This window comes from Hakea prostrata, chromosome 9 (genome assembly GCF_041222555.1).
Source record: "Hakea prostrata isolate BN-2017 chromosome 9, UWA_Hpros_2, whole genome shotgun sequence".
Classification (NCBI taxonomy): domain Eukaryota; kingdom Viridiplantae; phylum Streptophyta; class Magnoliopsida; order Proteales; family Proteaceae; genus Hakea; species Hakea prostrata.
The window spans coordinates 31,206,098-31,224,605 of NC_142608.1; the positions used below are offsets into that span (position 1 = coordinate 31,206,098).

An 18,508-nucleotide genomic window follows, 5' to 3' on the forward strand; every position below is an offset into this window, starting at 1 on the left:
TTTAAGTTCAATTTGAAATATCAAATAAACTCTTAAACATCAGATACAATGTAACTAGTAATAAAAATAAAATGGGAAGTACAACTCAGTAAGTCAGTGCCAATAGGAGTGCCTCGGTAGATCCATCCCGTGACTTGAGTAGTACTATGCCTGTGACATCCTCTCCTCTGACCAATGGACATAGACATCCCATGACATGTGATGCCTATGGTTGTCGAGGTAACCGACAACTGCAGCTCTATAGGTCTGGTCATCAACATGCATAAGATATCCGATCTGAGGGAATGCACAATAAGGATAGGGAAGTCCTTCTTGATGAATCTCAGGGGGTATGGGTTGGGGTTGCACGCCGAAGATCTGCTCCACAAACATCTGTGCTCCCGAATCAACATTCATATAAGTTGCACCCCTATGCACATATACCATCCTCCCATCAGACGCTGGATAATACATCCTACCTTGTTCCACTTCCATTACTCTATGTCCCCCATAATCCTGAGGAAACCCCTGACCATAAGATGCACTACTATAAGCCCCAGAAGAAGATGCAACACCGCTCTCGTACGAGTGGGGATTAGCTGTTGCTAGTATCTTGTATCCGACAGTAGAGCCTCTTGACTCATCTAGACTCATAGATCCTATGGAGCCTACCAAGCTGTTCACATCAGTGGGATTGTAAGACCCGTACGATGAAGTGTCATCCTCATACCCATGTCCATGGTGCTTCCCTTTCCCTTTCCCCTTCCGATTGCAAGTGGAACTATGACCTGCACTATGGTCGACATCCTGGGTAGCGTGGGTGAACTGACTCTCCCCTGTGAACCTTAAATGGCCCTCCATGTCCCTGACTCTCAATTGTTGGCTCTGGTGGTGGTGGTGGTGGTGGTCTCTCCCATGGTTCAGCTGAATCCTGATCAGTTGAGCCGTCACCATCATCATCATCACCACCACCACCACCACCATCATCATCATCATCGTCATCGTCATCATCATCATCACTCCCACTGTCATCCCAACTACCAAGTCCATCATCATCATCATCGCCTGCATCATCTTGTGCCTAACTAGCGGGTGGCTGAGTAATATCATCATCATCATCTGACCATATAATATTATCCTCACTGATAGTGGATGCACCAGGGTGGTACAAAGGGACGGTTAGGCTCGGTGTGCACTCTCCCCTCTGTGGCCAAGAACTCATTCACATCAACTCCCATCTCTCGTGCAATTTGACTGCTGGGTTGACCTCCCGCCTCATCCAACAATGGCTCTCTGACCCACTCAAATAGGGGGTACTCCTCCTCATCATCATCTATGGCAAAGATGTCAGCCAACTCAATCTTGTCCCCATTACCTTGCTCTTGACCTAACCTAATGTACTCCTCTCTCAACCTCATATTATAGTGAACATATACAAGATCCTCCAACCGCTTCACCCCCAAACGGTTCCGCCTCTTAGAATGTATTAGATTGAATGTGCTTCAGTTACGCTCGCAGCCGGTGGTAGAAGATGTCTAGGAGAGCACTCTAACTGCAATCTTAATCAAGTACTCTGAGTCTAACCCGTACTGCAGCCACCACTCAGCCACAAGAAACATAACCAACCAAATTAATAATAGTAAAAATAAATTGTGTCAAAATCTCAAATTGAGTATCTAAGACTTAGACTAATTGACTAAGTGACTAACTAGGAGTGGTGTTCTCCCTAGCCTGAATAGCGATTGAGCGACCGTAGCTACCAATAGCATCTCTAAAAGCCTTTAACTACAATAAATAATTACAAAGTTAGTAAAAAAAAAGTATTTATCTTAATTCTTAAGTACTAGACTACTAGTCATCTCACAAGTCACAACTTACAATCTTACCTCATTATTAATTAATGCTTGTTTTGTTGCATCCGGTTCCAACCTTTCCACTACTTCATGGACTGCCCAGATCAAATCTGTCCTCATCCCAAGTTCTTTACTGTAGTGGTACATGGGGTTCAAATAATAGGCTATCAAACAAGCCAACAAATGAGATGGTAAGAAACTATAAAACTACATAATAAGTATTACGTTATTAACAATTAAGTATTTAAGTAATAACTTGAAAATTTTAATAACTTTCAACTCACCAGCCAAATGCAATGGATGTTTCAACTGCCTTTCCCACCTTTCTTGGATGATGTTAAGGAATTTCTAGTTGCCCCTAGGATAGACTTTCCTAACCATCTCCTTCATCATCTCAACTGCAGCCCATATATGTGGTAAAGTTGGTTTCCTTTGTTGATCTACCGACTTCAAGACTGTCACCACAGGGTCTAGAAGCTTTATAACAACTCTTAGATTTGCCCAGAAGGTATCACTGGATATGGTAGCCCGTGCTGCTCTCCCTGCCGGTGATTCTGATTGGGGCCAAGCAAACCAGTCTTCAGATGCAAACATAGCACGTAGTTGGGCTTTCTTCTTTTGAAAACTCTTCAAGGAAATCCAATTTGTAGCAAATCTTGTGACCCCAGGCCTCACCAAGTCACCACCACATGTCCTCCTCAACATATCCAAAGCAAATCCATGGTTATATAGGAATGTGGTCACATTTCGAGCCCGCTGAACCACGTTCTTCACAAATTTGACTTGCCCCATGTCTTTTAGCATCAAATCAATCCAATGTGCCGCACAAGGAGTCCAAAAGAGCCTATACTTGGGATCCTCCATCAACTTCATCCCAGCCTTCTTGAAATTGGCGCCATTATCAGTCACAACTTGCACCACGTGCTCGACTCCAACCTCTTTCACCACATTTTCAACAACCCATATATGTATTTTGCATCCTTCTTATGACCGGATGCATGAAGATACTTGAGGAACACCATCCTCCATCACAATTCAACATAAAATTGATGATAGACTGTCTAGTGGGACCAGTCCAACCATCACACATCACTGTCACCCATAGTGCATCCACATTGGCTTAAGGCCATCAATGTAGGCTTTCAAGTCTTCCTTATGCCGTGGGAGATATACATTATATATCTCATATAGGGTTGGCCCAACCACCCCACGTCCAGCACCACTGATCTCATCCACCATCGCCGTATAATAAGGCCCCTGTGCAACATTTGTAGAAACACTGTGATATAATGACCACTTAGAAAAGGCCATCCCCACCTTATCCTTCACACTACCCCACATATGCTTTAATTTCTTCTGTTTTGACTGTGGCCTCGCAAACAAGTCAGAATCAGTGTGTAGTATCTGCACATCAGGATCGGCCTCAATGGGTCTAGAAGCAGCAGATGTGGCACTAGGTTGTGATCGTGGGGCCCATGGTAATGGAATTGACTCTTTGGTACTTTGGCTCCTCCTCATACTGGAGCTGCCTCCGCTTGCCCTCCCAACATCTGGATCTCCAGATGACCTTGCACCCACGGCCCTCTGTGTCCTCCTGATCTCATCGAGTCTATAAGACTCCCTACTCATCCTGAGTACTCTCTCCATCTCTGCCTCTGGGGATGATGCATCACTTGGATCTGGATCCACATTTGTCTCTCCCACCTCCACCTCCTCTATGCATGTTGCCTCGAACTGATCCCTCTTTGCTTTCTTTTGTGCCCTTTTCTCTTGCCCTCCTTCACATATTTTGCCATTGCCACTTTAACTTCATAAGGGACATTGGGGCATCCAACCACATTGCGGTCCCCTCCCGCTAGATGGATCTTTAGTCTAGTGGCCCCACCTGATCCAATCTTTTTCAAACAATATTTACACTTTGACTTTTTCCTATCATCTGTCAGAGGCTTACCATGCTGCCAAGCTATGTCGGACATCGTGTTTCTATCTAAATCTCCAACTCAAAACTCAAAAGCTTGTGCCTGAATCTGAATTCTTGATACAAACATACATAATAGTCACCGTTAAAATAGAAACCCAACACTTTAACATCTAAATACAAAAACTAAGAAAAATTCTTCAATTTAAGCTTGCGCTATAATGGAACAACAATAGAGAAGAGAGAACAAGAGAGATCTATTTTGGAAAATGTAGGTATAGTCATAGCTTCTCAGCCACATCCAAGAAAGGTTTTTAAGGGAAAAAAAGTGAACTTTCTACCTTTTATATTGGTTTTTGTTTAAATAAGTAAACTACTTACTAAAACAGAATATTATGTTACTGCAAGTGTAATTTTGTAAACTGAAATACTTTAATGCATTTTTAATATGCTTGTATCAGTGCTTCTTCAGGGCTTAGAGGGCAATGGCATATTTCATTAACAAGTTCTGTACCAAAATTTATGGATCAAAATTCTGACATCCAACTTGAACATATTCCCTCTATTAAGCAAGCTAAAGATTTAATTTTATGAGCCAAGCAGCTTGCAAGACTCGATGCTGAAAACACAAGAGTTTCAAGGGGAAAGAAGAGAAGCAAGGAAATGAAGTTAAAAACCCAAGGAAATGAAGCTAAAAGCCCACCGAGTCACCAACGAAACTACTATTCACTAAAGACACTAAACCATTCAAAGCTAGGTTACCTTCCAATAGAGCTTCAAACTTTGAAATAATCCACCAACAAGTGCCGATTTCACCAAAGGAGTGCTTGAATCAACTTGAAATCATGCAAAACCATGAAAAATGGTCGAAAAAAGCTCTAAAAATGAAGATCGAAACTCCCTGCTCCGCCTACGTTTCTCGATTTCCCAGAGTTTCGATCGAAGACGGAGACTTTTTATAGCATTGAACCGGCTGGTTCAGCCGGTTCACTAAAAAAAAACTAGGTTTCGAGGTTCGATCGAAACTTCGCAAGTTTCGATCGAAACCCTCGAATTTTCGCAAGTTTTCCCATCCGGTTCAGACTGACTCATCCATATTTCGACCCATTAAGGAAATTTTGATAGTTTCGGTCGAAATCGTCGAAATTTCGCAAGTTTCGACCGAATTCCGTACCATGAGTGTAACATCCCGCCCTAAATCCACTAAGGGGGTACCCTATCTGGATTACTCGGGGAGTGAATCATGGTCCTGCCGATCAAGTTTAGGAATGATCATAGCCACTTAGCACAATAATATAATCAAAAGCAGGAACAATTCTTTTTATTCAAATAATTTAATAATAAAAGTCAAGAGAGGATCTCAGAAGGATCACAAAGGACATCAAAGTGTGGAAAAGATACCAATAAAATAAATGATCAACATATGGAGATGGGGTGGAAATTCCCTCTACAACATTGGCGGAAGGTAGATCGAATAAAATTAAGGGTTACAACCGGTTCCCAAAATGACCAGGGAACAAACTAAACTATGGTCTTGACAAATCAAATAAAAAGGGTAAAAAGGGGATGAGACGATATCCCATCCCTAACACATAAGTACAAAACTGAAGTGCTCCAGATAAGTCCCAATCTCGAACTACTAGTCTTTATCAATTTGTACATCGTGACCAGTGGGGTACGGGTCATCCACTTGGTCTTCAGAGTGTTGACCATCATAGTCAACAGTAGTAGTACCTGCAGTAGAGTCTAACAAAAGATGTTGCAAAAAGGAGTGAGTTCAAAAGAACTCAGTAAGGCAGGTTATTCCACAATAAAATAGATACATGATACAAAGCATAGCATGATGCAATATGATATGAAACACATGATGCAATTATGATTCTAAATCTATGTATGCTAGTCTCTAAGGTAGACATGCTTTAAGTCATAGCACCATACTTCTTTGGGTCGTCAGTCACTCTCCCTCAATCCATTTCGTATCTTGGGACTGCCATGGTAATTGGGTAAAGTCCTCTCAAACCGTGGTAGGGGATTCGGTCACCGCTCTCTCACATTAGCATTTGGTATAAGTAGTGGCGCATGTCACTGTAAAGCCTAGCCCAATGCAAGTCATCTACTCAATCATATCAACTCAGATCCAGATACATCCATTCCTCACCCAGACTAATCCTTTCCGGTATCCTTCACACTAGAGTCAGCGTAATCCCAGATTACGGACTCATCAACCCTATTGGTCATCCACAAATAGTAAACGGGAAGTTCTCACATCCTCTCACGGGTTGGTTACCGGTCTTGAGCGCCCGTGAGCCCAAGTCTAGCCATTTGCAACCCTACCAATAAATGGCCCCTTTCGGGTATCCACAATGCGATTTATGTCCTCTTACGGGATGGTTACCGGTCTTGAGCGCCCACAAATCCACACTACTACCACGGGTCTTTCGGTCTCAATGCCCTTCCGATTTGGGTCTGATACAACAGGGACATCGTAGCCATACATCTAGACAGGTCCTATGTATGTCATCCAATAATTTGGAAAAGCATCGATGGGCATCTTCGGAGAACATCCCATACTATTCCCTCCGATGTCCAAGGACAGAAATGTCAATAGGACATTCCCCAATCCCAAATCATACCTATTCAATCACATTCTCAATTCCATCATATCATACATAAATGACATTTCATCATATAGAAAGATACATACCATAACATGATCAATTACATATGAATTTATTAAGAATACATAATCATGATAACAAAAGAATATGTAAACATGACACTACTATACTTGAAGTACTTATAACAGTCATATACTGTAGGAAGTACGATAAAGAAGGTAAATCTACTAAGTCTCTAACATAGAAGCAAGAATCACATAATCTATGTAGTTATGGTAACAACCATCCTTACCTTAATTCGCGATGATGATAATCCAACAATCTCAAAAGAATGATCCAAAGATGGTAATAAGACCCTAGACAAACATAAATGAAAGGTTAGAAAAGAAATCGGGAAAATCGGAGGTCAAACGGGTCAAAACGGAGCAAGGTTGCTGTCAGTAGCATGTTTGGTCGATGGTCCTTGGTCGATGGCATCAACCAAAGAGGATCGACCAAAATGTCTTCGGGACAGAATAGTGGGTTTTGGGGATTTTGGTCCGAAATTGGTCTTCCGGGGCTCGGATCGATCCGGAACTTGAGGGGATGCTAGGAACAGTAGCAGAAGACTATGTAGCAAGAATTAACATGATCCAATGGTCAAATTGAAAACCCCAAATTGAGGTCTTATGTTCTATATGCTAGAACCATTATCTTCAATGAAAATCATTGCAACTTCAAGAGAACCTAGGAATTTAATCAATAGAATGAGGAACAACAGAATATAGACAATTACTAACATATAATCAGACCTAGTTGAAAGAGAAAATCAGATTAAGAGATGAATTCATGTTGTAAAGAAGAGAAAAATCAAAATAAGAAAGAAAGAACATCATGTATGAGAATCATAGCATGGAAAGGGTGAATAGAGGTTTAATCAAAGCAAAAGAGCTTGTAGAAGAGGTGGTTGCAAGGTTGCAGCACCTTCTTCACGAACTCAGTAGCAAGAACAAGATGAGGTAGAAGTATATTAGAGAGAGAGTGAGAGATTACATACCTTGGAGAAGAGATTAGAGAAGAGAGACAATGATTCTTGTAGAAGATCATCACCCAAGCCAAGGAAGAGCCTAAGAGGAGTCTTCCCACGTTCTCAGGTGTTGAAATGAGTGAAATATCGTTCTAGGTTCGAGTTTCACTTAAATAGAGGAAGGAATATCCTAAAAGCATCTTTTTCTCGAATCTGGGCTTGTTTGGTCGATGCTCTTTGGTTGATGGCATCGACCAAAGAGGATCGACCAAAACAGGTTTCAGCAGAAAATCCAGAAATAGTTCAGCAACTTCGGATAGGGATTCAGAGGGCTATACGGGGTCAAATTGATTGAAGTTTTCTTCTAAAAGTCAATCGAGAAGTCTAGTTTTAGGAAATACCTTCAGATCAAGCATGGGAGTTCATTAGGTATACAAATTAAGCTCACCTTCTTTGATGCGCAAGCAGGATTTGCCAAACATAGTTCAGCAACTTCGGACAAGGATTTGGAGGGCTATATGGAGTCAAATTGAGTGGGGTTTGCTCCTACAAGTCCATCAAGAAGTCTAGTTTCTGGAAATACATTCGGATTGAGCACAAGATTTCATTAAGTATTTCAACCCTCTTCGGTGCGTAGATTCAAAACTAACACTGACAATGCTCTCAAGTGAGGGGCATCATCGTCAATGTCCATGGGCTTGGGCTCCGACACCAAATCATCAACCAAAAGGGTCCACAAGTCTCTTTTCACCCCACTTCGGGTCTTTGGACCTACAAACATAACAGATTCCAGGCCGGGTCAAGGTTAGGATAATGCCGGACATTACAGATCTACCCTAAGGGAAAGGTCTGGCATGACTTCCTAAGGCTTTCAAAGATAATAACATTGAAATCAAGGTCCAACTTTAATGTCTAACATCAAACGAGTCTTTCTTCACCCAAAACAAATAGGGTGTCCTGGCTAGGTTTGGGCTGGATGTCACAAGAAGAGTTCTTCAAACTTTTGCTGGTAGTCTAGCACAGACAAAGAACCTTGGACAAGAGCCATAAATTTAGCTTCCTTGGCATCTTTCAATGCTTCAGGGAAATAATTCTTACAAAAAGCTTCCTTGAATAATTGCCATGTAACCACACCAGCATGTAAGCCTTCAAAAATAGGTTGGGTGGAGGTCCACCAAGCATCGGCTTCATAATGGAGCTTCTGTTTGGCAAATAGAATCTTCTGTGCTTCGAGCAACTGCAGGTTACGAAAAGCCTTCTCTAATTCCCGCAGCCATTTGTTTGGAAACAGAGTATCCTTTGAAACACCAGTGAAGGTAGGAAGTTGCAACTTCAGAAAACTTTCCATCAAACGGGTATGAGGAGTTCCAGCTAACTTTTCTGCATTAGGGATACTGGCATGAGGATTTCCATTCACAGCAGTACAGGTTTCATTATGAAGAGTCATAAAACCTATCATCATCTTATTGAAATGATTAGCTTGTTGCTGCATAATATTGCCCATAATGTTGGCATTATCACAAAAACTTTCTACTGGCGGAGCACCAGGTGGATCAGTAGCAGTCTGACCATTCACATGAGTTTGCTAGTCAGGACCACCATTACGTATGGTCCCATTAGGTATGTCTTCATTTGCATTGCTACTGGACCCAACATGACGATTCCTCAAAACAACCATTCTGCAAAAACCGAAAGAGATCAAAACACCGAAAATCGAAGATTCGTCAACAACCACTTGATCAAATGATTGGAAAACTTAAGTCATGCTTAGAATCATCAATATAGTCATCAAATAATCAATCATAGGTCAAAAATCACATTTTTCCAAAATTCAACAGAAGTTGGGCATTCTGTGACTATTGGTCGATTGACCCAGTCGATCACCTAGTCGACCAAGGCTTCACTGTGCGTGAAAATCAGGTTTTAAGTCACTCCAAAAGTCATTTCTAACACTCAAAACTTGAGAGAGAGAGAGAGAGAGAGAGAGAGAGAGAGAGCTCTGGAGAACAGATTTCCAAGGTCTACCAAGGTGATTCTAGGTGGTTATTGCTTCTACAACAACACCACAACTCACTTTCACTATCAACACAAGGTAATCACTTCACACTTCTCTCATATCGTGTTCTTCTCTTAGATTTCATTCAAAACTATGAAATGCTTGTTGTTCTTGGTTAGAAACATGTTTATGTATACTTAGAAACATGTTCCAACAATTTTCCATACAATGCCAAGCCTTAATTACAAGTACAAGCACAAACAAGCTCACTTTCACTATTCACACAACCGAAAATCCCTCTTTTGAAAACTTCAATTATTTTCAAACTGCTTGGAATTTTAACACCAAATAATTTTCTAGATGCTTGATATGATATGGTAGTTGTGTGCATGCAATTTGTTTGATACAATTTCAAAGTTTACAAAAATCCAAAACCTAGAATGCAAAAATCCCCTTTTCCTTCTAGCTGAATTTTCACATTTAGACCATGAATTTGATGGATTTCTCTCAAATAAACCTTTCTAACATGTATTCCAAGTATTATGCATATGCTAGTATGTTCAAATTGCAAGTTTGCAAAAATCAAATTTTTTGAAAAATTACGAAAATACCCTTCTTGCTGAATTTTTCGCAAAAACATTGATATTCAACTTCTTTTGTCTTTTTCACATATATCTACACTATGCTACCACGAAGACGTCTAGTAGGTAGTAGGAGAGGTAGGGGCAGGGTACCACTTCAGCCACGGGATGTGGTCCTTCGAGGAGATCGATTCGTCACGCCTCAGGCATAGTTTCTGTACGAGGCTTTCATTGAGTACTGTCGTATAGAGTATGCTCGGCTACTCCATCTACGGAAGCTCAGGACATTTTGGATCCGGTAGAGGTTTGACACTATGCAGTGGACACATGTTTTCACTATAGACTTACCCGTGTATCCAGAGTTGGTGAGGTTGTTCTTCAGCATCCTTTCATCATTCGACAAGGCTAGAGGTCGGTTCCTTCTAGTTGATTATTGAGAGTCGGGTCCGGGAGACACGCATCCAATTTTCTACTATAACATTGGCTCAGATTCTACAGGTACCGTACTATCCACATGAGTGTAGATGGATACCTTCTTCTATACGAGCTTCATGAGATTTGTTCCACACTTTGGAAAACGATGATCGTTGTCACGATCCTTGGACGAGTGGTAGGATGTCACCTTCGGCTAGAGTCATCGGTCGTATCGTGGGCCGAAACATCATGCAGAAAGCTGGACATCACCATCGGGTCACAGTGATGGAAGCTTTGGTCATCTACCCTCATCTACATGGGGTTCGAGATAGACTTGTCCTACATTATCTAGAACGGCATGATAGATGTAGTAGCTCATCCGAGTACGGGGAACCTTTTCTTCCGACGACTCTTGACACTTATCTTCAGGTACTTCAAGGTGAGACTAGAGGACACTGATGAGATTACTGGAGATCTGTGCTATGCTATCGGGACGAGGACCATCAGTCAGATTAAGCTTAGCCATGCTGAGAGATCAGAGGGTGAGGATAATGATGAGTCGGATGGGGATGATGAGGATGTCCCAGTGGATGAGGGAGATGTTGGTCCAGATACTGAAGACCAGGCAAGAGATGATACAGAGATGCATGGGGCTGACCCAGAGCATCATGAGACTCCCACACCATCGCACTTCGAGGTTGGAGGTCCATTGTATGCAGCTTTGGAGACACCGGACTTGTATGCACAGATGTTAGCTATGACTTCCATCCTGGAGAGGATAGAGGTCAGTCAAGGGGCAGATACACAGTAGGTAGGAGAGGATAGAGTCGAGACAGGAGCTGATGGAGTCTCAACTCACTTAGATTGCAGACAATGTTAGAGCACTCAGAGATCAGAGATGGTCTCCTAGATAGATTTGTACTAGGATTTCTTTTTATGCTTTCACAGATGTAACTCGTTGTAAAAACTTTCTAATATTAATGAAGTTCCATTTTGTTTTACATTATTATTATATATTATGCACTTACCTTTATTGCATTAAGTGATGTTTGTTAAATCATAATTATTGTACGTTATTCAACAAATAAATTATGCTTCATTAATTAAGTTTCTAGTCTAAGTTATCTATTATTCACATCTAAGAATACTTGAGTCATTTTTGATCTATGATTCAGGAATGTTCCATTATTGTTTCATGTGGTTAGGGTTTCCTTGAATTGTGGGCTCTGATACCACTCTGTCACATCCACCCAGCCGGTACCCTATCTAGCATATCTGAGTGTGTGATCCACAGCCCCGAAGATCAAGAATCGAGGAAACCAACCTCCCACATTTACAATAATATAATCATGAACAAAACATAATCAATGTTGCATTACATAAACAGAGAGATCAATATAAGGTGAAGAGAAATACAATATAATCGAGGGCGGAAAGAATGATACCAATATAATAATCAATGTAGAATAATCACATGTAGAGTGTGCAAAAAATACTCCACATAACACAACGGAATGTAGCTTGAAACTAAAAGAAAAGATTATAACTGGTTCCCAAAAATGAAAGGAAAAGAAAAGAAGTAATCAAACTAAACTAAGGTCTCTTCTAACTTATAAATACAACTTCTAAAAGTATAAGTCTCGGAATCCAAATAGTGAGTAACTAGCACACAAGTACGACTAATCCTGACATGATACATCGTCACCAATGAGTTCTTCACTTTCGTAGTCACCATAGCCACCAGCCTGGGAGTAGTATCCGTCATCAGTTTGTGCTTCATAATACTGACCTTCATACTCGTCAGTACCTACAGGATAGTCTAACAAAGATATTTGCAAAAATGAATTAGTTCAAAAGAACTCAGCAAGGCAAGTTATATCCATAATAACTTAGTAAGCACGATAACAAAATATAGCATGATGCAAGATGATATGCGACAGACAATGCATGTATGAATCTAACTCTATGTATGCTGGTCTCTATTGGTAGACATGCTTTAAGTCATAGCACCATACTCTTCTTGGTATGTCTCAAATCACTCTCCCTCAACCATCTCGGTATCTTGGGTTTTCCTGTGGTAATTGGGTCCTGCATCCCTCTCGGACATTCCTTGGCTGGGGTTTAGGTCACCGCTCTCTCACATCATTATTGGTTAATTGGCGCATGTCAAGGTAAAACCTAGCCAAATGCAAGTCATCTACTTGGTTATATCAAGTCAGAGTCATATACTTCCATTCGTCCCCTCTCGGGATCCTTTCCGGTATCCTTCTCACTAGAGTCAAAGTATCCTATGGCTACAACCAACTTGGACTACTAACTCATCAACCCTATTGGTCATCCACAAATAATAAATGGGAAGCTCTCATGTCCTCTCATGGATTGCACACCGGTCTTGAGTTCCCATGAGCCCAAGTCTACTACTTCTGACCCCCATAATGTGATCCATGTCCTCTCACGGGTTGGTTACCGATCTTGAGCGCCCACAAACTCACATTGCTACCACAGGTTACTCGGTCTCAATACCCTTCCGAATCGGGTTTGATATAACAGTGACATCCTAGCCAAACACTGCTAGACAAGCCCTAGGCATGACAACCAATAATCTAGGAAAGAGTGAAAGGGCACCATAGGAAATGTCCCATACCACTTCCACTGATGTCCAATGACAGAAACGTCAAAAGGACATTCCCCAATCCCAAATCATACCTAAACAATCACATTACCAATTTAGTCATAACATACACAACTGATATTCCAACATACAGAAAGACACATATAAACATGATCAATCGAATATGTAAACTACAAGAATAAGTATCCATACATGATCAAAGTAATAAGAGGAATACATGAACAAGGTCCTACTGTACTTGGAGTACTTGCAACAGTAATATCATATTAAGAAAATGGAAGAACAACAGTATATTCATGAAATTTCCAAATTAGAAACTAAGATCATGCAATCTAGGTTAATATGGAAACAACCATCCTTACCTTAATTAGATTTGAAGAAATTCCGGAGAACAAATAGATCAAGTCCAAGGTTAGCAAACAAACCCTAAACAAGCATAAATACATCATTAGGAAAAAGTCCTAGAAGATTGGAAGTCAAACGGATCAAATCGAACAAAGAAACAAGCAACTGTTAGCCTTGGCAGCCTGCTTGGTCGATTGGTCCAGTTGACCAAGTGAACAATACGTTGCTGAAAACTGAATTTTGATCCGAAACTCATCTTACGGGATTCAAAACATTCTTAAAATTCAAAAGAATATTAGGAACAGTAATCTAAGACTAACTAGCATAAATTAGACACCAACAATGAAAACAACCATGGATTCAAAGGAGAAAATTAGAGAGAATAAGGTTTCACTCTAAAGGATCATTAGCAATAGATCAAAGATGAGAACTAACATGAGAATGGATCTAACATGTTAGAGAATTAAGATTAAACATACATTCATGAAGATATCCATGATCTCACTTAGAAAATCAAATATGAAGATCATAGCATCATTGGAATGAATGGAGGTTCATTATCAACTTTGGAGATTGTAGAAGAGGATTTTGCAAGGATGCAATACCTACTTCATAATCATAGTAAGGAGATTAGATCATATCAGGAGTAAATTCAATAGCAAGTTAAGAGATTACTAACCTTGATGATAAACAAGGGATGAAAACTTTGAGAGTTTGCAAGTAGATCTTCCACAACACCAAGAGAGGCTTTGAGAGAGGTTCTCCATGTTCTCTAGGGGTTTTAGAAACAAAAGAGGCTAAGAAACACGAAGTCCTATTAAATAGAGCATCAAAACTGTGAAATCCAGCCCTAAACCTAACTTGGGCACCCTATCTGTTTTGAATGAAGAAGTGATTTGTAAGTGTTTGACCTTGAAGTGGGACCCAGAGTTCAGTGTGGATATGTTTAGAAGGTCCTAGGAAGTCAATTCGGACCTTTCCCTAAGTTGGTTGAAGGCCTAAGTGATTGGAGTTAACCCTAGAGATCCAAATTCAACAGTTTGTAGGTGGAAGACCCTTTGGTCGATCCCATCGACCAAGGCATCGACCAAGGCAGCTGTGAAATCAAATTAAGTTATTTTTGGAAGTTTTGATCTTAGGATCCCCTATATAATGCAACCTCGTGTTAAACCTAATTGTTTAGCCTCTCAATTGCTAGTGAACGTGGGAAGAATCCTAGAGCCTCCTCCTAAAGCCAAGGAAGATCCTCAAGCATTCCTTTTAGTTTCTATTTTGATTCTTCTTCAACAAGGTTAGTATTCTACCTCTATCTTCTCTAATTTCTCTCTTCTACTGTACTAGCTTATGGATTTGATTGTGAGGAAGGTATTACACTACTGTAACTACCTATTGTGACATCCACCCAGCCGGTACCATACCAGGCATACCTGGGTATGTGATCCACAGTCCCAAGGATCAAGTATCGAGCAACCATGCCTACCACATACGAGATAACACAATCAGGAACAATAATAATCACAGTTAAAGCATATAATAAAATGAATCATGAATAAGATAAAAACAAGATAATCAGAGTGCGGAATAAAAGATACCAAATATAATCAAAAGGAAGGAAGTGAGCGGAAATCACTTCCTCAGTACACAATGGAAAGGACTAAGCTAAGGTCTCCTCAGTTTATACAAGATATCCTCATAGGTGTACACATAAGAGACCAAACACGGCCTTTCCCACACTAAGGTCGGGCTAACCTTGGTACGGAGGGTAACCACCCTCGGGATCTTCACTGTAACCTTCATAATGGCCAAGACCTTCAGAGTAGTATGAGGGATCCTAGTCCGTCTCGAGAAATGAGCCATCAGCTTCTTCAATACCTGCAGAGAAATTTAACAAAACAATTGCACAAAAAGGAATGAGTTCAAAAGAACTCAGCAAGGCAGTTATTCCATAATACATAAGACATATGATACAAAACATAACATGTTGCAAAATGATATGAAACAGATGACATAAATATAATTCTAACTCTACATATGCTAGTCTCTATGGTAGACATGCTTTAGGTCATAGCACCATACTTCTTTGGGTAAGTCTCAATCACTCAGCACCGGTTGGTAATGGGTCCTGCATCCATCTTGGACAATCCATGGCTGGGGTTTCGGTCACCGCTCTCTCACACCTCCATTTGGTCTAAGTATTGGCGCATGTCAAGGTAAAGCCTAGCCCAATGCAAGTCATCTACTCAATAATATCATGTCAGATTCGGATACGTCCATTCCTCCCATCTTGGGATCCTTTCTGGTATCCTTCACACTAGAGTCACGGATATAACTCACCGGACTCACCAACCCTATTGGTCATCCACAAATAGAAGATGGGAAGCTCTCACATCCTCTCACGGATATAACTCACCGATCTCAAGTGCCTGTGAGCCCAAGTCTAGCTATTTGCAACCCTACCAATAAATGGCCCCTTTCGGGTATTCGCAGTGTGATTTATGTCCTCTCACGGATATAACTCACCGGTCTTGAGCGCCCATCAAATCACAATACTACCACGGGTCGTTCAGTTTCAATGCCCTTTTGATTCGGGTCGGATACAACAAGGACATCCTAGCCACACATCTAGTCAAGTCCTATGTATGTCATCCAATAATTCGGGAAAGCGTCGATGGGCATCTTTGGAGAACATCCCATACTATTCCCTCCGATGTCCAAGGACAGAAATGTCAAAAGGACATTCCCCAATCCCAAATCATATTTATCCAATCACATTCTCAGTTCATCATATCATGCATACATGATACATCATCATATTGAAAGATACGTCATAACATTACATGATTAAGTGTATAAGTAAGTGACAAGAATGAATAGACATGATAACCAAAGTAAATAAACATGGTGCTACTGTCATAAGGTAACTACAGCAGTCATATGATGTCTAAAAACAACTAATAAGCTAAGCCTACTAAGTTGTCAACATCAATGTAATAATCACATAGTCTATGTTATATGGGTATAACCATCCTTACCTTAAGTCGCGATGATGATAATCCAACAATCTCAAAAGAATGATCCAAAGATGGTATTAAGACCCTAGACAAACATAAATGAAATATTAGAAAAGAAATTGGGAAAATCGGAGGTTGAACGGGTCAAATCGGTTGACTGACTTGGTCGACTGGGTCAGTCGGCCAAGTGAACAGTGCAGGGCTGAATAGTGATTTTTTATCCGAAACCTAGCTTCCGGGGCTCGGATGGATCCAAAACTTGGAGGGATTGATTGTAACAGTATAAGAACACTATCTAGCAAGTAATTAACACAATCTAATGGTCTAATTAAGAACCCCCAAATTGAAACCCTATGTTCTAAAGACAAGAATTATAGCATCAATTGAAATCAAATGAATTTGCAATAGAAATGAAGGAATTAGCTAGGGGAATTGATATACAATGGAATTAGGATCATATGCTAGCATAGAAATTAGACTTAGCATACTACCTACTTCAGTCTAGGACAAGAATACAAGGAATAAAGAAAAGAATCATCGCAATGCATATGCAAGAATCAAAATGAGAGCATAACATAGGTAGGAATGAAATGAAATCATACATTAGCAAGGAATGAACACTTGGAGTGATGGTTGCAAGGTTGTAGCACCAACTCCAAGGTTACACAGCAAGAAGAAGAAGAGAAAATAGTAGAAGAGAGAGCAAGAGAGAGGAAACATACCTTGTAGATGCAAATGGAGACAAGAGGCAATGATTGGCAATGATTTGAATGAAATAATCTTCACCACTACCAAGGAAATGCTTTGGGAAGCTCTTCCCTCATTCTCAGCAAGCTAGGAATGTGAAATAGGGTTCAAAACACGAGGATCCCTTAAGTAGAGAAGAGAATATTCAAAAAGCAACTTTTTCTCGGATTTGGGCATCCTTTGGTCGACTGGCCTAGTCGACCAAGCTAGTATAGCAAGCTTGATCCAGAGAAATGAAGGGCTAGATTGATCCGAATTGAGTTGGGTTTTCTCCTACAAGTTAATTAACAAGTCTAGATTAGAGAAATACCTTCGAAACAAGACCAGAAGCGCACCAAGTACTTCAACTAAGCTTCCCCTCTTTTAGGTGACGTTTCTCACTGAATACTGACAATGCATACAAGTAAGGGGAATCACTGTCAATGTCCATGGGCTCTGAATCATACACGAAGTCTTCAACTATGAGTTCCCACAAGTCTCTTCTTCCACCACTCCGGGTCTTCGGACCTACAAACATCAAAGGATCCGGGTCAGGGTTAGGGTTAGGATAGGGTTGGGTTTCACACCTATTCTTTGATTTCCTTATGTCTTAGAGTGAATTCCCAATCACTCTATGCATTCCTTGAAGCCATATGGAAATTCTCCATGTTTTTGATTGGTTTTGTTAACATGATTCATCATCCTTGTAGTTGCTATCGTAACCTATTGTAGACTTGTTTCATATAAGTTTCTAAGCATAATCTATTGTATATTTTCCTCTTTGAATGAATCCCCATTCATTCTAGCCATTCTAGCTTTCTATGTTGATCATTGATTTAAGCATTCTAGCAAGTTTCTATTTTGGTCTCTCTCATTCAAGGTTAGTAATCTCTTAACTTGCTCTTTAATTTACTCTTGCTGTGATTATGAAGATGATATTGTATCCTTGCAAATACCTCTTTTACAATCTTCAAGGTTGTGAATGAATCTTCATTCATTCTAATGATGCTATAATCTCCATATTTGATTTTCTAGAAGAGATCATGGATATCTTCATGAATGCATGTTTGATCTTATTTCTATAGCATGATTTGATCCATTCTTATGATAGTTTATATCTCTGAATTGTTACTGATGTTCCATTAGAGTGAAACCTTGTTTACTCTAATTCCTCCTTTGAATCCATGGTGTGTTTGCAATGAAAACCATGTTGTTTCCAAATTAGAAAGTCACGATTTTTTACCATGGATGGTGTCTAATCCATGCTAGATAGTAGTATGTTTATGTGAGCTTCCCCTTCAAATTTCGGAGTAATCGGACTTCAAACGATGAAGTTATGACCAAATTAGTGTATTCTGTCTGTACTGAATTTGCTTGGTCGATCCTACTTGGTCGATCCTGCTTGGTTGATCCCATCAACCAAGGCATC

The 18,508-nt window shown here is 40.4% G+C and overlaps 1 protein-coding gene across 1 annotated transcript; it reads right to left on the minus strand.

Annotated features, from left to right (window-relative positions):
* Window positions 1-1,683: 1,683 nt before the first annotated feature.
* On the minus strand, window positions 1,684-2,624 carry LOC149005111 (uncharacterized). The gene is made up of 3 exons (XM_089135796.1): window positions 2,211-2,624; window positions 1,866-2,039; window positions 1,684-1,764 (listed from the first exon to the last, which is right to left on the minus strand). The coding sequence occupies exons 1-3, from the start codon at window positions 2,622-2,624 to the stop codon at window positions 1,684-1,686; spliced, it is 669 nt and encodes a 222-aa protein (XP_088991922.1).
* Window positions 2,625-18,508: the final 15,884 nt, after the last annotated feature.